The sequence below is a fragment of the Hemiscyllium ocellatum genome, chromosome 36 (assembly GCF_020745735.1).
Source record: "Hemiscyllium ocellatum isolate sHemOce1 chromosome 36, sHemOce1.pat.X.cur, whole genome shotgun sequence".
Lineage (NCBI taxonomy): Eukaryota > Metazoa > Chordata > Chondrichthyes > Orectolobiformes > Hemiscylliidae > Hemiscyllium > Hemiscyllium ocellatum.
The window spans coordinates 5438586-5452686 of record NC_083436.1 but is presented as its reverse complement, the minus strand read 5'-3'; the positions used below and the strand labels follow the sequence as shown (position 1 = coordinate 5452686).

General features: G+C 49.1%; 1 protein-coding gene across 3 annotated transcripts in view; it reads right to left on the bottom strand.

Annotated features, from left to right (window-relative positions):
- The window catches only part of LOC132833349 (transmembrane protein 144-like), an 82883-nt gene that overhangs the window by 41404 nt on the left and 27378 nt on the right, over nucleotides 1-14101 (bottom strand). For all 3 annotated transcript variants that reach the window (XM_060851539.1, XM_060851541.1, XM_060851540.1), the window contains exons 4-5: nucleotides 8677-8799; nucleotides 3797-3896 (exon numbers count right to left, since the gene is read on the bottom strand). In XM_060851539.1, the coding sequence (XP_060707522.1) occupies nucleotides 3797-3896; nucleotides 8677-8799 (223 nt within the window). The remainder of the gene's footprint in view (nucleotides 1-3796; nucleotides 3897-8676; nucleotides 8800-14101) is intronic.

The following is a 14101-nucleotide window of genomic DNA, read 5'->3' as shown; positions in this document are numbered from 1 at the left end:
CTAGGAACTTGAAGCTCTCAACCACCTCCACTTTAGCATCACTAATACAGACAGGGCATGTCCTCCACTCTGCTTCCTGAAGTTGATGACCACCTCCTTCATTTTGCTAACATTGAGGGAGAGATTGTTGTGGATGTAAGTTTGCTCACTGAGCTAGGAGAAAGTGAGGACTACAGATGCTAGAGATCAGAGCTGAAAAATGTGGTGCTGGAAAAGCGCAGCAGGTCAGGCAGCATCCAAGGAGCAGGAGAATCGACGTTTCAGCATAAGCCCTTCTTCAGGAATCACTGAAGCTGGAAGGTTCATTTCAGATGTTCGTCACCATACTAGGCAACATCATCAGTGAGCCTCTGGTGAAGCACTGGTGTTAGTGAACCACTTTCTATTTATGTGTTTAGGTTTCTTTGGGTGGTGATGTCAGTTCCTGTGGTGATGTGATTTCCTGTACTTTTTCTCAGAGGGTGGTAGATGGGGTCAAAGTCGATATGTTTGTTGATTGAGTTCTGGTTGGAATACCATGTTCCTCAAAGCTGAATTCTGTTGAAGTCACACCTGGCATGACAGAAGGTGGTTGTGCTTGGCAGTCTTTCATCTCAGCTCCAAAATATTTCGGCAGGAGTTCCTCAGGGTAGTGTCCTAGGTCCAACCATCACCAGCGGCTTTATTAATGACCTTCCCTCCATCATAGACTCAGAAATCAGGATGTTCACTGATGACAACAAGTGCTAACAATGACAATCTCCAACAAGGCAGAACCTAATATTACCCCTTGATAGTCAATGGCATTGCTATTACCAAATCTCCCAGTAACAACATCCTGGAATTTACCATTGACTAGAAACTAAAGCAGATTAATCAACCGCTGAGCCTGACGTCTGTGGTGGGCAATTTGATGGAGGGAATCCTGAGGGACAGGATTTACATGCATTTGGAATGGCAAGGACTGATTATGGACAGTCAACGTGGCTTTGTGCGTGGGAAATCATGTCTCATAAACTTGATTGAGTGCTTTGAAGAAGAAACAAAGAGGATAAATGAGGGCAGAGCGGTTGGCTGTATGGATTTCAGTAAGACATTCGACAAGATTCCCCATGGGAGACTGGTTAGCAAGGTTAGATCTCATGGAATAAAGGGAGAACTAGCCATTTGGATTCAGAACTGGCTCAAAGGTAGAAGACAGAGGGTGGTGGTGGAGAGTTGCTTTTCAGAATGGAGGCCTGTGACCAGTGGAATGCCACAAGGATTGGTGCTAGGTTCACTACTTTTCATTATTTATATAAATGATTTGAATGTGAGCATAAGGGGTATAGTTAGTAAGTTTGCTGATGACACCAAAATTGGAGGTGGAGTGGACAGCGAAGAGGGTTACCTCAGATTACGATGGGATCTTGATCAGATGAACCAATGGGTTGAGGAGTGGCAGATGGAGTTTAATTTAGATAACTGCAAGGTGCTGCATTTTGGGAAAGCAAATCTTAGCAGGACTTATACACTGAATGGTAAGGTCCTATGGAATGTTGCTGAACAAAGAGACCTTGGAGTGCAGGTTCATAGCTCCTTGAAAGTAGAGTTGCAGGTAGATAGGATAGTGGAGAAGGCATTTGGTATGCTTTCCTTTATTGGTCAGAGTATTGAGGACAGGTGTTGGGAGGTCATGTTGCGGGCATACAGGACATTGGTTAGGCCACTTTTGGAATGATGCGTACAATTCTGGTCTCCTTCCTATCAAAAGGACGTTGTAAAACTTCAAAAGGTTAAGAAAGGATTTACAAGGATGTTGTCAGGATTGGAGGATTTGAGCTATAGGAAGAGGTTGAATAGGCTGTTTTTCCTGGAGCGTTGGAGGCGAGGGATGACCTTATAGAGGTTTATAAAATGATTAGGGGCATGGAAAAGGTAAACAGAAAAAGTCTTTTCCCTGGGGTGTGGGAGTCCAGAACTAGAGGGCATAGGGTGAGATAGGAAAGACATAAAAGAGACCTAAAGGCCAACGTTTTGATGCAGACGGTGGTACGTGTATGGAATGAGCTGCCAGAGGAAGTGGATGAGTCTAGTATAATTGCAACATTTAAAAGGCATCTGGATGCGTATATGAATAGGAAGGATTTGGAGGGATATGGGCCAGGTGCTGGCAAGTGTGACTAGATTGGGTTGGGTAACTTGGTCAGCATGGACGAGTTGGACTGAAGGGTCTGTTTCTGTGCTGTACATCTCTATGACTCTATATCAATATTGTGTCGACAAGAGGGGTCAGAGGCTATGAATCTTGCAGCTAACTCATCTCCTGATTCTCAAAACCTGTCCATCATTTTCGATGCACAAGTCGGACGGGATAGTGATGCAAATATGATTCAGCCATTCTAATACTAATCCATCTGTGTGGTGGAGACTGACACGAGAAAATGATCAAAGGTCCTGAGAGAGTGCAAAGTGGGAGTCCATTTGCAATTCTACTTGGTGTGTGTATGTTTGTGTGTGCTTGCATGCATGTTACAGTATATGCTTAGGAGAGGCAAGACAGAAATTCAGAGGCAGGAGCAACTTAATGAATGTATTTTGTTTTGGAAAAAAGAATGATATTGTGCCTGTAATTACATGCATGCAAGCAGTCCTTAGAATCCTGGGGAAATTCAGTCTTGGGAAAAGAGATGGAACTAGCACAGTGGTTAGCACTGCTGCCTCACAGCGCCAGAGACCCGGATTCAGTTCCCGATTCGGGCGACTGACTGTGTGGAGTTTGCACATTCTCCCCGTGTCTGCGTGGGTTTCCTCCGGCTGTTCCGGTTTCCTCCCATAGGCCAAAGATGTGCGGGTCAGGTGAATTGGCCATGCTAAATTGCCCGTAGTGTTAGGTAAAGGGGTAAATGTAGGGGTAAAAAGTGAGGTCTGCAGATGCTGGAGATCAGAGCTGAAAATGTGTTGCTGGTTAAAGCACAGCAGGGTAAATGTAGGGGAATGGGTGGGTTGCGCTTCGGCGGGTCGGTGTGGACTTGTTGGGCCGAAGGGCCTGTTTCCACACTGTAAGTAATCTAATCTAGCAGAACATGAGCAGTCATTGGGGCGCTACGAGGTTTAAGTGAACTCAAGAGGGCAGATCTTTGAATGTTAAGTTTTCGTATCCTTGTGAAGGAGACAGGAGCTTCTAAATAAGATTTCATAATGCAATCTCACTAATGTCTGGGTAGGTTGCTGTGAAATCAATGGGATCAGTCTTGATTGCATATGATGTTTTATGTTCTCTGTGGGGTACTGACCACAGGTAGTCTGTCAACCCACTTTGTGTTAATTCTGGGTGTAAGACTAAGTTGTGTATACAATATAGTTCATTTGACTTTTCTAACCAGGCATTGTAAATGTATTGTTTATGCAAATTATGAAATCTTTACTTTTTTAGCAAATACCTGGGATTTCAAACTTTGTCTACGTTAAACAAAACGGTTAATGGTCCCCAACTAGATTGTAACAACACACCCTTAGCAATCATTTTCATGTACTAATCAATCATAGATGTTACCAAATGTTTTCTCAATACTTTCCCTTAAATGATAATTATGACTATTCATTGTACAAAATACAAATTGCAATCAGATACTTCATGCAAGTTTTTTCTACTCAGATTGAAGCAACAAACAGCATTATTAAAAGCTACACCATGACCACCAGACTAGGAGGCCTGCACTATTGGAATATATCAATCCTCTCATAATGAAAATGGTCCAGCTAGAGTTCTAGTCTTTAAATCAAAGTGACCAGTAATGGTAACATCAGATGTGCACAGTTAGCTATCAAGACTTACCTAGAACTTGCCCATCCCATCAGGAGATTAAATGCAGCCCAGATCAGAACACCAAGGCCTAAGCCAATGGTTTTTACAATTGGAACAACAGTAATATTTCCTGAAAGCAAAATAAAGGAGAAACCAAAATGATTAGTTCTTGCCTCAGAATATCATCAGCTTTCATCTCTCTAGACTCCATATTCAACAGATTATCAATGCCATTTTGGCTAACCATGCACAATGCCACCAAACACATCTTCACTCCTTTTCCCTTTTCAGCATTGTGTAGGGAACACTCCCTCCCTAAGAGCCTAGAAGTCTCCTTAATCACAACCAACACTCCTTCCCTTGGCACCTTAACAATGCAAGCTCAGGGCAACACCTGCGTTTGACCATCTCCTTCCTCACTGTCTAACACTCCTTCCAGATGACATAGATTTACTCTACTTTTTCAATTTAGTATACTGTTGTCAGTGTTCACATTGCAGTTTATTCTACCTTGGAGAGATCAAGTGCAGATTGCTTTCCCACTTTGCAGAATGCCCTTTTCAGTCCACACGTGTGACTCAGATCTTCAAGAGGCTTATCATTTCAATTCTCCACCTCATACTGATCACTCTGGAACACTATAGGAAGCCAAGGACAATAAAGCTTAATGATATTTGAAGGATAGGCACAGCACTTTGTCTTTTGATTACACACTTAAAGCCATCGAGACAACACATTGTTGAGTTGAAGAATTTCAGACTGTACTCTGTCCCCACTGTTTCTCTTCATAGGTATCAGTTTTACTTTCATTTTTGTTTTCTGACAATGGCTCATCATCCCTTCTCCAGACAAATCTTTTATTCCTTTAAAACTAAAAAAATGGAGTAGGCAATTCAGCCTTTTGAGCCTGCTCCATCATTCTACATAATAATGGCTGATCATCCAAATTGGTACCCTCTTCCCACTTTCTCCCCATATCCTTTAATCCGTTTAGCCACAAGACCTAAAGCAATACTTCTCATACTGTAAATCTGAAACAAACTCACCATTTGTGGACACAGAAAAACAGGTAATGTTTCATGTCCAGTGAAGTCATACTGGGCTCAAAATGTTATCACTGTTCTTCTCTCTCCACAGATGCAGCCAGACCTGATGAGTTTTTCATGCCATAAAATTACAACTTGATCATTGTATAGAATCACATTAAATGATGTGCCTTAATATATTCAAAACAATATTACAACTATTTGTTCCCGACTTCATCAGACTAACTGTCAAAAGCCAAAGGAAAATTGGATAATTCCTTGAGTAACTATTTATTTTGCTTTTATAGACTATGCTCGGATCAGCACATTCTATATTTGTGTATGTGCTTCTGTCTACCCACTGTTGAGTGTATCCCCAACTAACATAGCGTGGGGGAAGAAAGCCAGCTTTCTGGTCTAACTAGAAAAGCATCATTGAGTAAATGAAAGGCGGTCCATTGCATTACTGAGACTACTTACAGATTACACAAATAGGACTTACATTATTAGAGACTTTTAAGAGCACAATAGCCTCAGATCTGTCTTTGCCTCTTTCCTCTGCTCAAAGTCCCCATGACATAACAATGGTGTCTAATGTGCAGAATCAAGAATGAACTGTATACATCCTCCATAAATAGACTCCCAAAATCTTTGCTCCCTCATTTCATTTTATGAGGGTCATATATTTGTTTATATATTTATTCCACTCTTTACCATCCTGCTCCCCAATCCCACCTCCAAAATCCCTGACCCCCGAATCCCAAGTTCAGAATTCAGATTTCAGATGATCTGGACTTGGTACAATTCTCCCTGTGGTTTCAAAAGAATGGTATTTTCTTCGGTTGAAGTCAGTTGCTTTGGATTATCTTCCTGACAGTCCAAGGTCTGTTCTGTTTTGAAATGGAGGTCTTTAATCTACAGTATTTGTTTTGCAGAGGTTCTTGATGACATACATCTATTGTTTATACCTGTTTGTGCCATCCCTACTATAGCAGGTGATTTTTTTTTCTTTGCAATATCTTGGATCTTTGCACATTGTCTCTTCTTTGTAGTATTTTCTGTCATATTATGTGCAAAACATCTACACTTCATATAAAAGAAATTGGATTTTCATTCCACCTGTAGATCTGTCAGGTAGGTGGACCTATTACTTCAACCCCTTGAGATTTTAGGCATTCTCCTTCCTTTCAGTAATTTAGTTATTGATGGAATTTCCTCAATCATGTCTCTGGGATGTGCATTCTTGCCAGATGTTATATCATTTATTGTTATTTGGGCTTCATTTTTTAGAAAGTAGGGAGGTTGGAAATTTTGCTTAAACCCATACCTTCTGCATCACTTCAGTCCATACATACTAACCTGAATTTGAAGGAGATAACTGTTCACTGTTCTGTGTGGCAAACCGCTTCGATTTAATTGTCGATGCTTTCATTGTCTATTACTGCACATTCTCTTACATGGTGTAGACAATTCAATTTTTGCTGCTTTGCATGCATTTCTCCTTAACTTTGTTGCTATTGAATTGCTTTGAAAGTTGAAGGAAGTTCAGTGGAATACATTTCAGCCAAATTTCTATTTCATTTATGGTATGAAGCCCTTTCTTCATTTCAATACAACTAAACTCAGGAAATTCTGATTTTTATTTAGATCACATCATGAGTTTATGGAATCCAGCATAACTTTCTGCCAGTTTTGTTCCTTGGGCCTTTTGTTATTTAATCTCTTCCGTGCTTTGAATGAGATTGAGTCACTACATGCTTTTCTACTCAGAAATTAAAACTCTTGGCTGGGAAGTAGATGCGGGTTTTCTAATATTTGGTGTCCCCTATATTGCTTGTTGTATGTTTTCAGCATTATGTGCAATGCCCTTTAGACCAGATAAACTTCTGTAAGCAGTGTTTTGTCAACCAAGACTCACCAAATGACAATATAATGACCCCTTTACAGCCTTGATCCAAACATGATTAAAATATGTGAACTACAGTAGAGAGGTGACATTTTGCAAGGTATGTCAAAAGTCCAAGCAAAACCAGAATCAGGGAGAAAACTTCCTGATTAATGGAATCATACTTAGCACAAAAGATGATGGTCTTGGTTGTTGGAAGTCAATCATCTTAGTCCCTCTCACTTGGATTTACTTCAGTTGGTTCATCAAGGACCTTTGCTCCTTTATGTGGTCAGAACTGGGGGATATTTGTTTATGATTGTATAATGTTCAGACACTGAAGCAATTCATATGCAACAAGATCTGGACAACATACAGGTTTGACCTTAGTGTGACATGAATGTTACTTTTCACATAAGAGCCCAGCAATGACCATCTCCAACAAAAAGGAATCTAACCATTGCCCCTTGATAGATAATGGCATTGTTATTGCTGAATGTCTGGATAGTATCATCAACCAGAAATTAAACTAGATCAGTTATGTAAGTATTCTGGCTAAAAGGGCAGGTCAAAGTCTGGGGATTATGTAACAGTACTCACTGCCTGTTCAATACCTACAAGACATGAGTGAGGAGTGTAATGTCATGCATTTGCCTGGATGGATGCAGCTCCAACAACACTCAAGAAGCTCGACATAATCTTAAAACAAAGTAGACCCCTTTCCACATGCACACCCTTCAATTCTTACAACCAAAGTAACAATATGTACCATCACAACAGGCATTGCAGCAAAGCTTCTCAGACTTCTACTTCTAACCCAGGAGCTCCACTGTCTGGAAGGACAAGGGCAGTAGATGTATGGGAAAACCATCACCTCAACATTTGTGTTCAAGTCACATACCATCTACCTTGCAAATATATCACTATTCCCTCATTGAATCAAAACCCAGGAACTCTCTCCTTAATAGCACTGTGGACGTACCACCAAGAACAGCGGAAGTTTAAAAAGGCACCTCATCACCACCTTTTTAAGGGTCTGTTAACCAACTATAATTGCTCACATCGTATGAATGAATTAAAAAGAAAAATTGCCTGCAGCAGTCCAGTTTTTTAAGAATTCTGACTTTAAATCACCATAGTATTATCTCTCCAAAGGCCTGCGTGGATCATTAATGAAATAATTTATGACTTTATCTGGATGCTGTGCTACTTTGTTAAATCTTCTCATGAAAGCATTTTAACAAATTATTAAAACAAATCAAAATTAAGTACTGCAGCTGAAGATGTGAAAACAAGTAAGTGCTGGAGAACACAGTACTTCATCGCTGGAGAGATAAGGAGGGTTAATGCTTTGTGTGCAATGACTCTTCCTTGTAGTTTTGTAGTAGTTATAGTAGACTCGAGATATTTTCATCTATCAAGTTCCTGCAGACTTCTAGCTAGTCCTCTGAATGTGTTTTAGAAAGAAACAAGGTCAAGCAGAAGGTGCTGAATTTTCTCTCTAAAAATAGATCAAGCGAATAAAGCTAGACCAGTAGTTTCAGGATCAAAGCTTAAGGAGACAAGCTGCTGGACAATGCTTAGCAATGATTGTTGAAAGAATACATTAAGAAAAATATGGGCTAATAAGTAAACGCCAGCACAAATTTGTCAAATAACAACTGTGTTGATGAATACTTTGGGCTGTAAAATTCCTGATTCTAAGGATTTCACTTTTGTGGCAAATTTAATTCACCAACGGTGGAAAGGCTGCTTTTTCCATTTGACCCAGGCAGACAGGTGCTATTTTCACAAAGTCGGAAGTAATTCAGACTGTAATATCTGCATAAAATCATATATGGGCTGCACACCTGAAGTTTTGGCACCATTTATTGATTAATAATAGAACATCCAAATTCAATAGTGCAAAATGGTCTAATTATAAAGACCAGCATTAGCTAGCAAGTGCAATTGCACGTGCTTTTACAATGAGTAGAATACAATGTGGATCATGCACTTACCAGTAGCCCATAAAAAGCCACCTATCATAGCAAGGGGCCAAAACTCTGGGCACTTCAATATTAAATTCACAACCAGAGATACAATCCATATTGCTGCACAAAGAATCCACTGGAAAAACATCCCTAAAACAAAATGCAATGAGATTTGTATTAATATACTTATCACAGTGACGGCAGTTATTTCCTGTCTCTTCCCATGTTCTACTTTGCACACTTGTCATGAAAAGCTCTGCCAGATAACAAACCAACATTAGATTTCACCTATCTTTTTGATCTACATTAGCCCCCAAAAATGTCAAAATTCCCACCCTCATATCCAAAAGTCTTGCCCTCTATTATTAAAACCTTGACTATCTAACCCCTTTCGCATGTTGATCCACTTGCACCTTTCTCCAGCTATGTGTATCTACCTCACTTTACACCATCGCTGTAGGCACATGACCTAGAAGTACCTCCTGAAAACTGTCTGCCACTACATTACCATCTCTTCATCCAAAAAGCTGTATAAGACCCATTTCTTTGTCTCAGGTTCCAATCAGTCCTCCTAGTAAAGCCTTCTGATGCTTAGTGTCTTTATCTTGTGAAATGTCCAAATTGTGTTTTACTAATTTTATCACATGGCAAGACCAGCACTGAAGCAACAATACTGTGGAGGTAAAAGAAATGCAGGAAAAGTGAGACAGATTGAGAGACTAAGGTGAGATCAATATAGGGTGAAAAGGAGAGTGGACAGTGAGAGACGAGCAGGAGATGGGGAGAACCGTAGAGATAAAAAGAACAGCAGAGTGAGAAAAGCACCGAGAGCCCTACTGGAACAGAATGAACACTGTGGGAATGAAAGGAATGGTGGAGACAATGAGAGGGCTTTTAGACATTAGCAGGAAAGGGAAAGACTGTGGGCACATTTGCAGCAATTGAGAGAAGGAGAAACAGAAATCAGTAGGAGTAGGGGAGCATTGTGGGGTTGAAAGGAGTAGTAGAGACAGACAGACAGAGAGAGAGGGAGAGAGAAAGACTGACAGGACATTACGGGAAAAAAAAAGTGGTAATAGAGTGAGAGAGACTGAGATACAAACTAGAGACAGAAAGAGAGCAGGAGTGGAGGAGGGGAGAGGAGTGAGACAGAGAGGAAGAGAGAGAGGGAAAGTGCGCGAGAGAGGGACAGTGCGCGAGGGAGGGAGAGCGCATGAGGGAGGGAGAGCGCATGAGGGAGGGAGGGCGCACGAGGGAGGGAGGGCGCACGAGGGAGACTGCGCGAGGGAGGGAGAGAACGCGAAGGAGGGAGAGAACGCGAAGGAGGGAGAGAGAGCGTGAGGGAGAGAGAGCGTGAGGGAGAGAGAGAGTGTGGGAGAGAGAGCGTGTGGGAGGGAGAGCGTGTGGGAGGGAGAGCGTGTGGGACGGAGAGCGTGTGGGACGGAGAGCGTGTGGGACGGAGAGCGTGTGGGACGGAGAGCGCGCAGGTGGGAGAGAGCACAAGAGGGAGAGTACGTGAGGGTGGGACACAAAGTGAAGGAGGGAGAGTGCGCGAGGGAGGGAGAGTGTGCTAGGGAGGAAGAGAGCGCGAGGGAGCAAGAGCACACGCAAGAGAGCGAGAGCGCACGCGAGGGAGCGAGAGCGCACGCGAGGGAGCGAAAGCGCACGCGAGGGAGCGAAAGCGCACGCGAGGGGGAGGGACAGCGCGCGAGGGGGAGGGACAGCGCGCGAGAGGGAGGGAGAGCGCGCGAGGTGGAGGGAGAGCGCGCGAGGGGAGGGAGAGCGCGCGAGGGGGAGGGAGAGCGCGCGAGGGGGAGGGAGAGCACGTGAGGGGGAGGGAGAGCGCGCGAGGGGGAGGGAGAGCGCGCGAGGGGGAGGGAGAGCGCGCGAGAGGGAGGGAGAGCGCGCGAGAGGGAGAGAGAGCATGAGGGAGGGAGACGGCGCGAGGGAGGGAGACGGCGCGAGGGAGGGAGAGGATACAAGGGAGGGAGAGAGCACGCGAGGGCGGGAGAGAGAACAAGAGGGACAATGCGTGAGGGAGGGAGAGAGCACGAGGGAGGGAGAGCACGCGAGGGAGGGAGAGCACGCGAGGGAGGGAGAGCGCGCGAGGGAGGGAGCGCACGCGAGGGAGGGAGAGAGAACAAGAGGGATAGTGAGTGAGGGAGGGAGAGTGCGCGAGGGAGGGAGAGAGCTCGAGGGGGAGGGAGAGCGCGCGAGGGGGAGGGAGAGCGCGCGAGGGGGAGGGAGAGCGCGCGAGGGGGAGGGAGAGCGCGCGAGGGGGAGGGAGAGCGCGCGAGAGGGAGAGAGAGCATGAGGGAGGGAGACGGCGCAAGGGAGGGAGACAGCGCGAGGGAGGGAGAGCGCACAAGAGGGACAGTGCGCGAGGAAGGGAGAGGATACAAGGGAGGGAGAGAGCACGCGAGGGCGGGAGAGAGAACAAGAGGGACAATGCGTGAGGGAGGGAGAGAGCACGAGGGAGGGAGAGCACGCGAGGGAGGGAGAGCGCGTGAGGGAGGGAGCGCACGCGAGGGAGGGAGCGCACGCGAGGGAGGGAGAGAGAACAAGAGGGATAGTGAGTGAGGGAGGGAGAGTGCGCGAGAGGGAGGGAGAGCGCGCGAGAGGGAGGGAGAGCGCGCGAGAGGGAGAGAGAGCATGAGGGAGGGAGACGGCGCGAGGGAGGGAGACGGCGCGAGGGAGGGAGACGGCGCGAGGGAGGGAGAGCGCACAAGAGGGACAGTGCGCGAGGAAGGGAGAGGATACAAGGGAGGGAGAGAGCCCGAGGGAGGGAGAGAACGCGAGGGCGGGAGAGAGAACAAGAGGGACAATGCATGAGGGAGGGAGAGAGCACGAGGGAGGGAGAGCACGCGAGGGAGGGAGAGCGCGCGAGGGAGGGAGAGCACGCGAGGGAGGGAGAGAGAACAAGTGGGATAGTGAGTGAGGGAGGGAGAGTGCGCGAGGGAGGGAGAGAGCGCGAGGGGGGGAAGAGGGCGCGGGGGGAAGAGGGTGCGAGGAGGGAAGAGGGTGCGAGGAGGGAAGAGCGCGCGCGAGGGAAGGGGAGAGCGCACGAGGGAAGGGGAGAGCGCGCGAGGGAAGGGGAGAGCGCGCGAGGGAAGGGGAGAGCGCGCGCGAGGGAGGGGGAGAGCGCACGCGAGGGAGGGGGAGAGCGCAAACGAGGGAGGGGGGAGCGCAGGCGAGGGGGGAGAGCGCTGGCGAGGGAGGAGGAGATCGCACGCGAGGGAGAGGGAAAGCGCGCGCGAGGGAGAGGGTGAGCGCGTTCGAGGGAGAGGAGGAGCACGCGCGAGGGAGTGGGGAAGCAGGCGCGAGGGAGGGGGAGCACACGCGAGGGAGGGGGGAGCACACGCGAGGGAGGGGGGAGCACGCGTGAGGGAGGGGGAAAAGTGTGCAAGGGAGGGGGAAAAGCGTGCGAGGGAGGGGGAAAAGCGTGCGAGGGAGGGGGAAGAGTGCGCGAGGGAGGGAGAAGTGCGCATGGATGAAGGAGACTGCGCGAGGGAGGGAGAAGAGCGCATGAGGGAGGGAGAAGAGTGAGCGAGGGGAGACTGCGTGAGGAGGGAGACTGAGCGAGGGAGGGAGACTGAGCGAGGGAGAGAGACTGCGCGATGGAGGGAGACTGTGCGTGGAAGGGAGAGTGCATGAGGGGGGTAGAGTGCGCGAGGTGTGTAGAGAGCGCGGGGGAAGACTGCGCGAGGGGGGGAGACTGCGCGCAATGGAGGGACAGAGCGCGAGGGAGGGAGAGTGCGCGAAGGAGGGAGAGTGCATGAAGGAGGGAGACAGAGCACGAGGAAAGGACAGAGCGCGAGGGTTGGAGTGCGTGTGAGGGAGGGTGAATGCGTGAGGGAGGGTGAGAGCGCGCGAGAGAGGGGGAGAGCGCGCGAGGGAGGTGGAGAGCACACGCTAGGGTGGGGGAGAGTGCGCGGGAGGAAGGGGGAGAGCGTGCGCAAGGAAGGGGGAGAGCGCGCAAGGGAGGGGAGTGCGCGCAAGGGAGGGGAGTGCGCGCAAGGGAGGGGAGAGCGCGCAAGGGAGGGGAGAGCGCGCAAGGGAGGGGAGAGCGCGCAAGGGAGGGGAGAGCGCGCAAGGGAGGGGGAGAGCTCAAGAGGGAGAGTGCACGAGGGGGGAGAGCGCGCGAGGGAGGGGGACAGCGCGCGGGAGGGAGGAGGAGGGGAGAGCACGCGAGGGAGGGAGAGAGCGCGAGGGAGGGAGAATGCGCAAGGGAGGGTGAATGCGCAAGGGAGGGTGACTGCACGAGGGAGGGACAGAGAGCGAGGAAAGGAGAGTACGCAAAGGAGGGAGAGTGCGCGAAGGAAGGAGACTGCAAAAGGGAGAGACAGAGCGCGAGGAAAGGACAGAGCGCGAGGGAGGGAGTACGTGTGAGGGAGGGTGAATGCGCGAGGGAGGGTGAGAGCATGTGAGGGAGGGGAAGAGTAAGCGGCGGAAGGGGAGAGCGCGCGCGGGGGAGGGGGAGAGTGCTTGTGAGGGAGGGGGAGAGCGCGCACGAGGGAGGGGAAGAGAGCGAGCGAGGGAGGGAGAGAGCTCAAGAGGAAGAGGGCGCAAGGGAGGGAGAGTGCGCGAGGGAGGGAGAACGTGAGGGAGGGATAGAGTGCGAGGGAGGGTGAGTGCGTGCTAGGGAGGGGAGAGCGTGCGAGGGAGGGAGAGAGCGCGAGGGGAGGAGAGCGTGCGCGAGGGAGGGAGTCTGCGCGAGGGAGGGGGAGAGCGCGCACAAGGGAGGGGGCGCGCGCGCGAAGGAGGGGGAGAGCGCACGCAAGGGAGGGATAAGAGTGTGCGAGGGAGGAAGAGCGCATGAGGGAAGGAGACTGCGCGAGGGAGGGAGACCGAGTGAGGGAGGGAGACTGCGCGAAGAATGTAGACTGCGCGAAGAACGTAGACTGCGCGTGGGAGGGAGAGCGCGCGAGGGGGGGAGAGCGCGCGAGGGGGGGGGGAGAGCGCGCAAGGGGGGGAGAGCGCGCAAGGGGGGGAGAGCGCGCAAGGGGGGGAGAGCACGCAAGGTGGGTAGAATGTGCGAGGGGGGAGAGAGCGCGAGGGGTGAGAGCGCGCGCAAGGGGGAGAGAGGCGAGGGAGGGAGAGAGCGCGAGGGAGTGTGAGCGCGCGAGGGAGGGACAGAGCACGAAGGAGGGAGAGTGCGCGAAGGAGGGAGAGTGCGCGAGGGTGGGAGACTGCAAGAGGGAGAGGCAGAACGCGAGGAAAGGACAGAGCACGAGGGAGGGTGTACGTGTGAGGGAGGATGAATGCGCAAGGGAGGGGGAGAGCGCGCGAGGGAGGGGGAGAGCGCGTCCGAGGGAGGGGGAGAGCATGCGCGAGGGAGGGAGAAAACGCGTGCGAGGGAGGGGAAGAGCGGGCACGAGGGAGGGGAAGAGAGCGCGCGAGGAAGGGGGAGAGTGCGCGCGAAGGAGTGGGGAGAGCACGCGCGCGAATGATG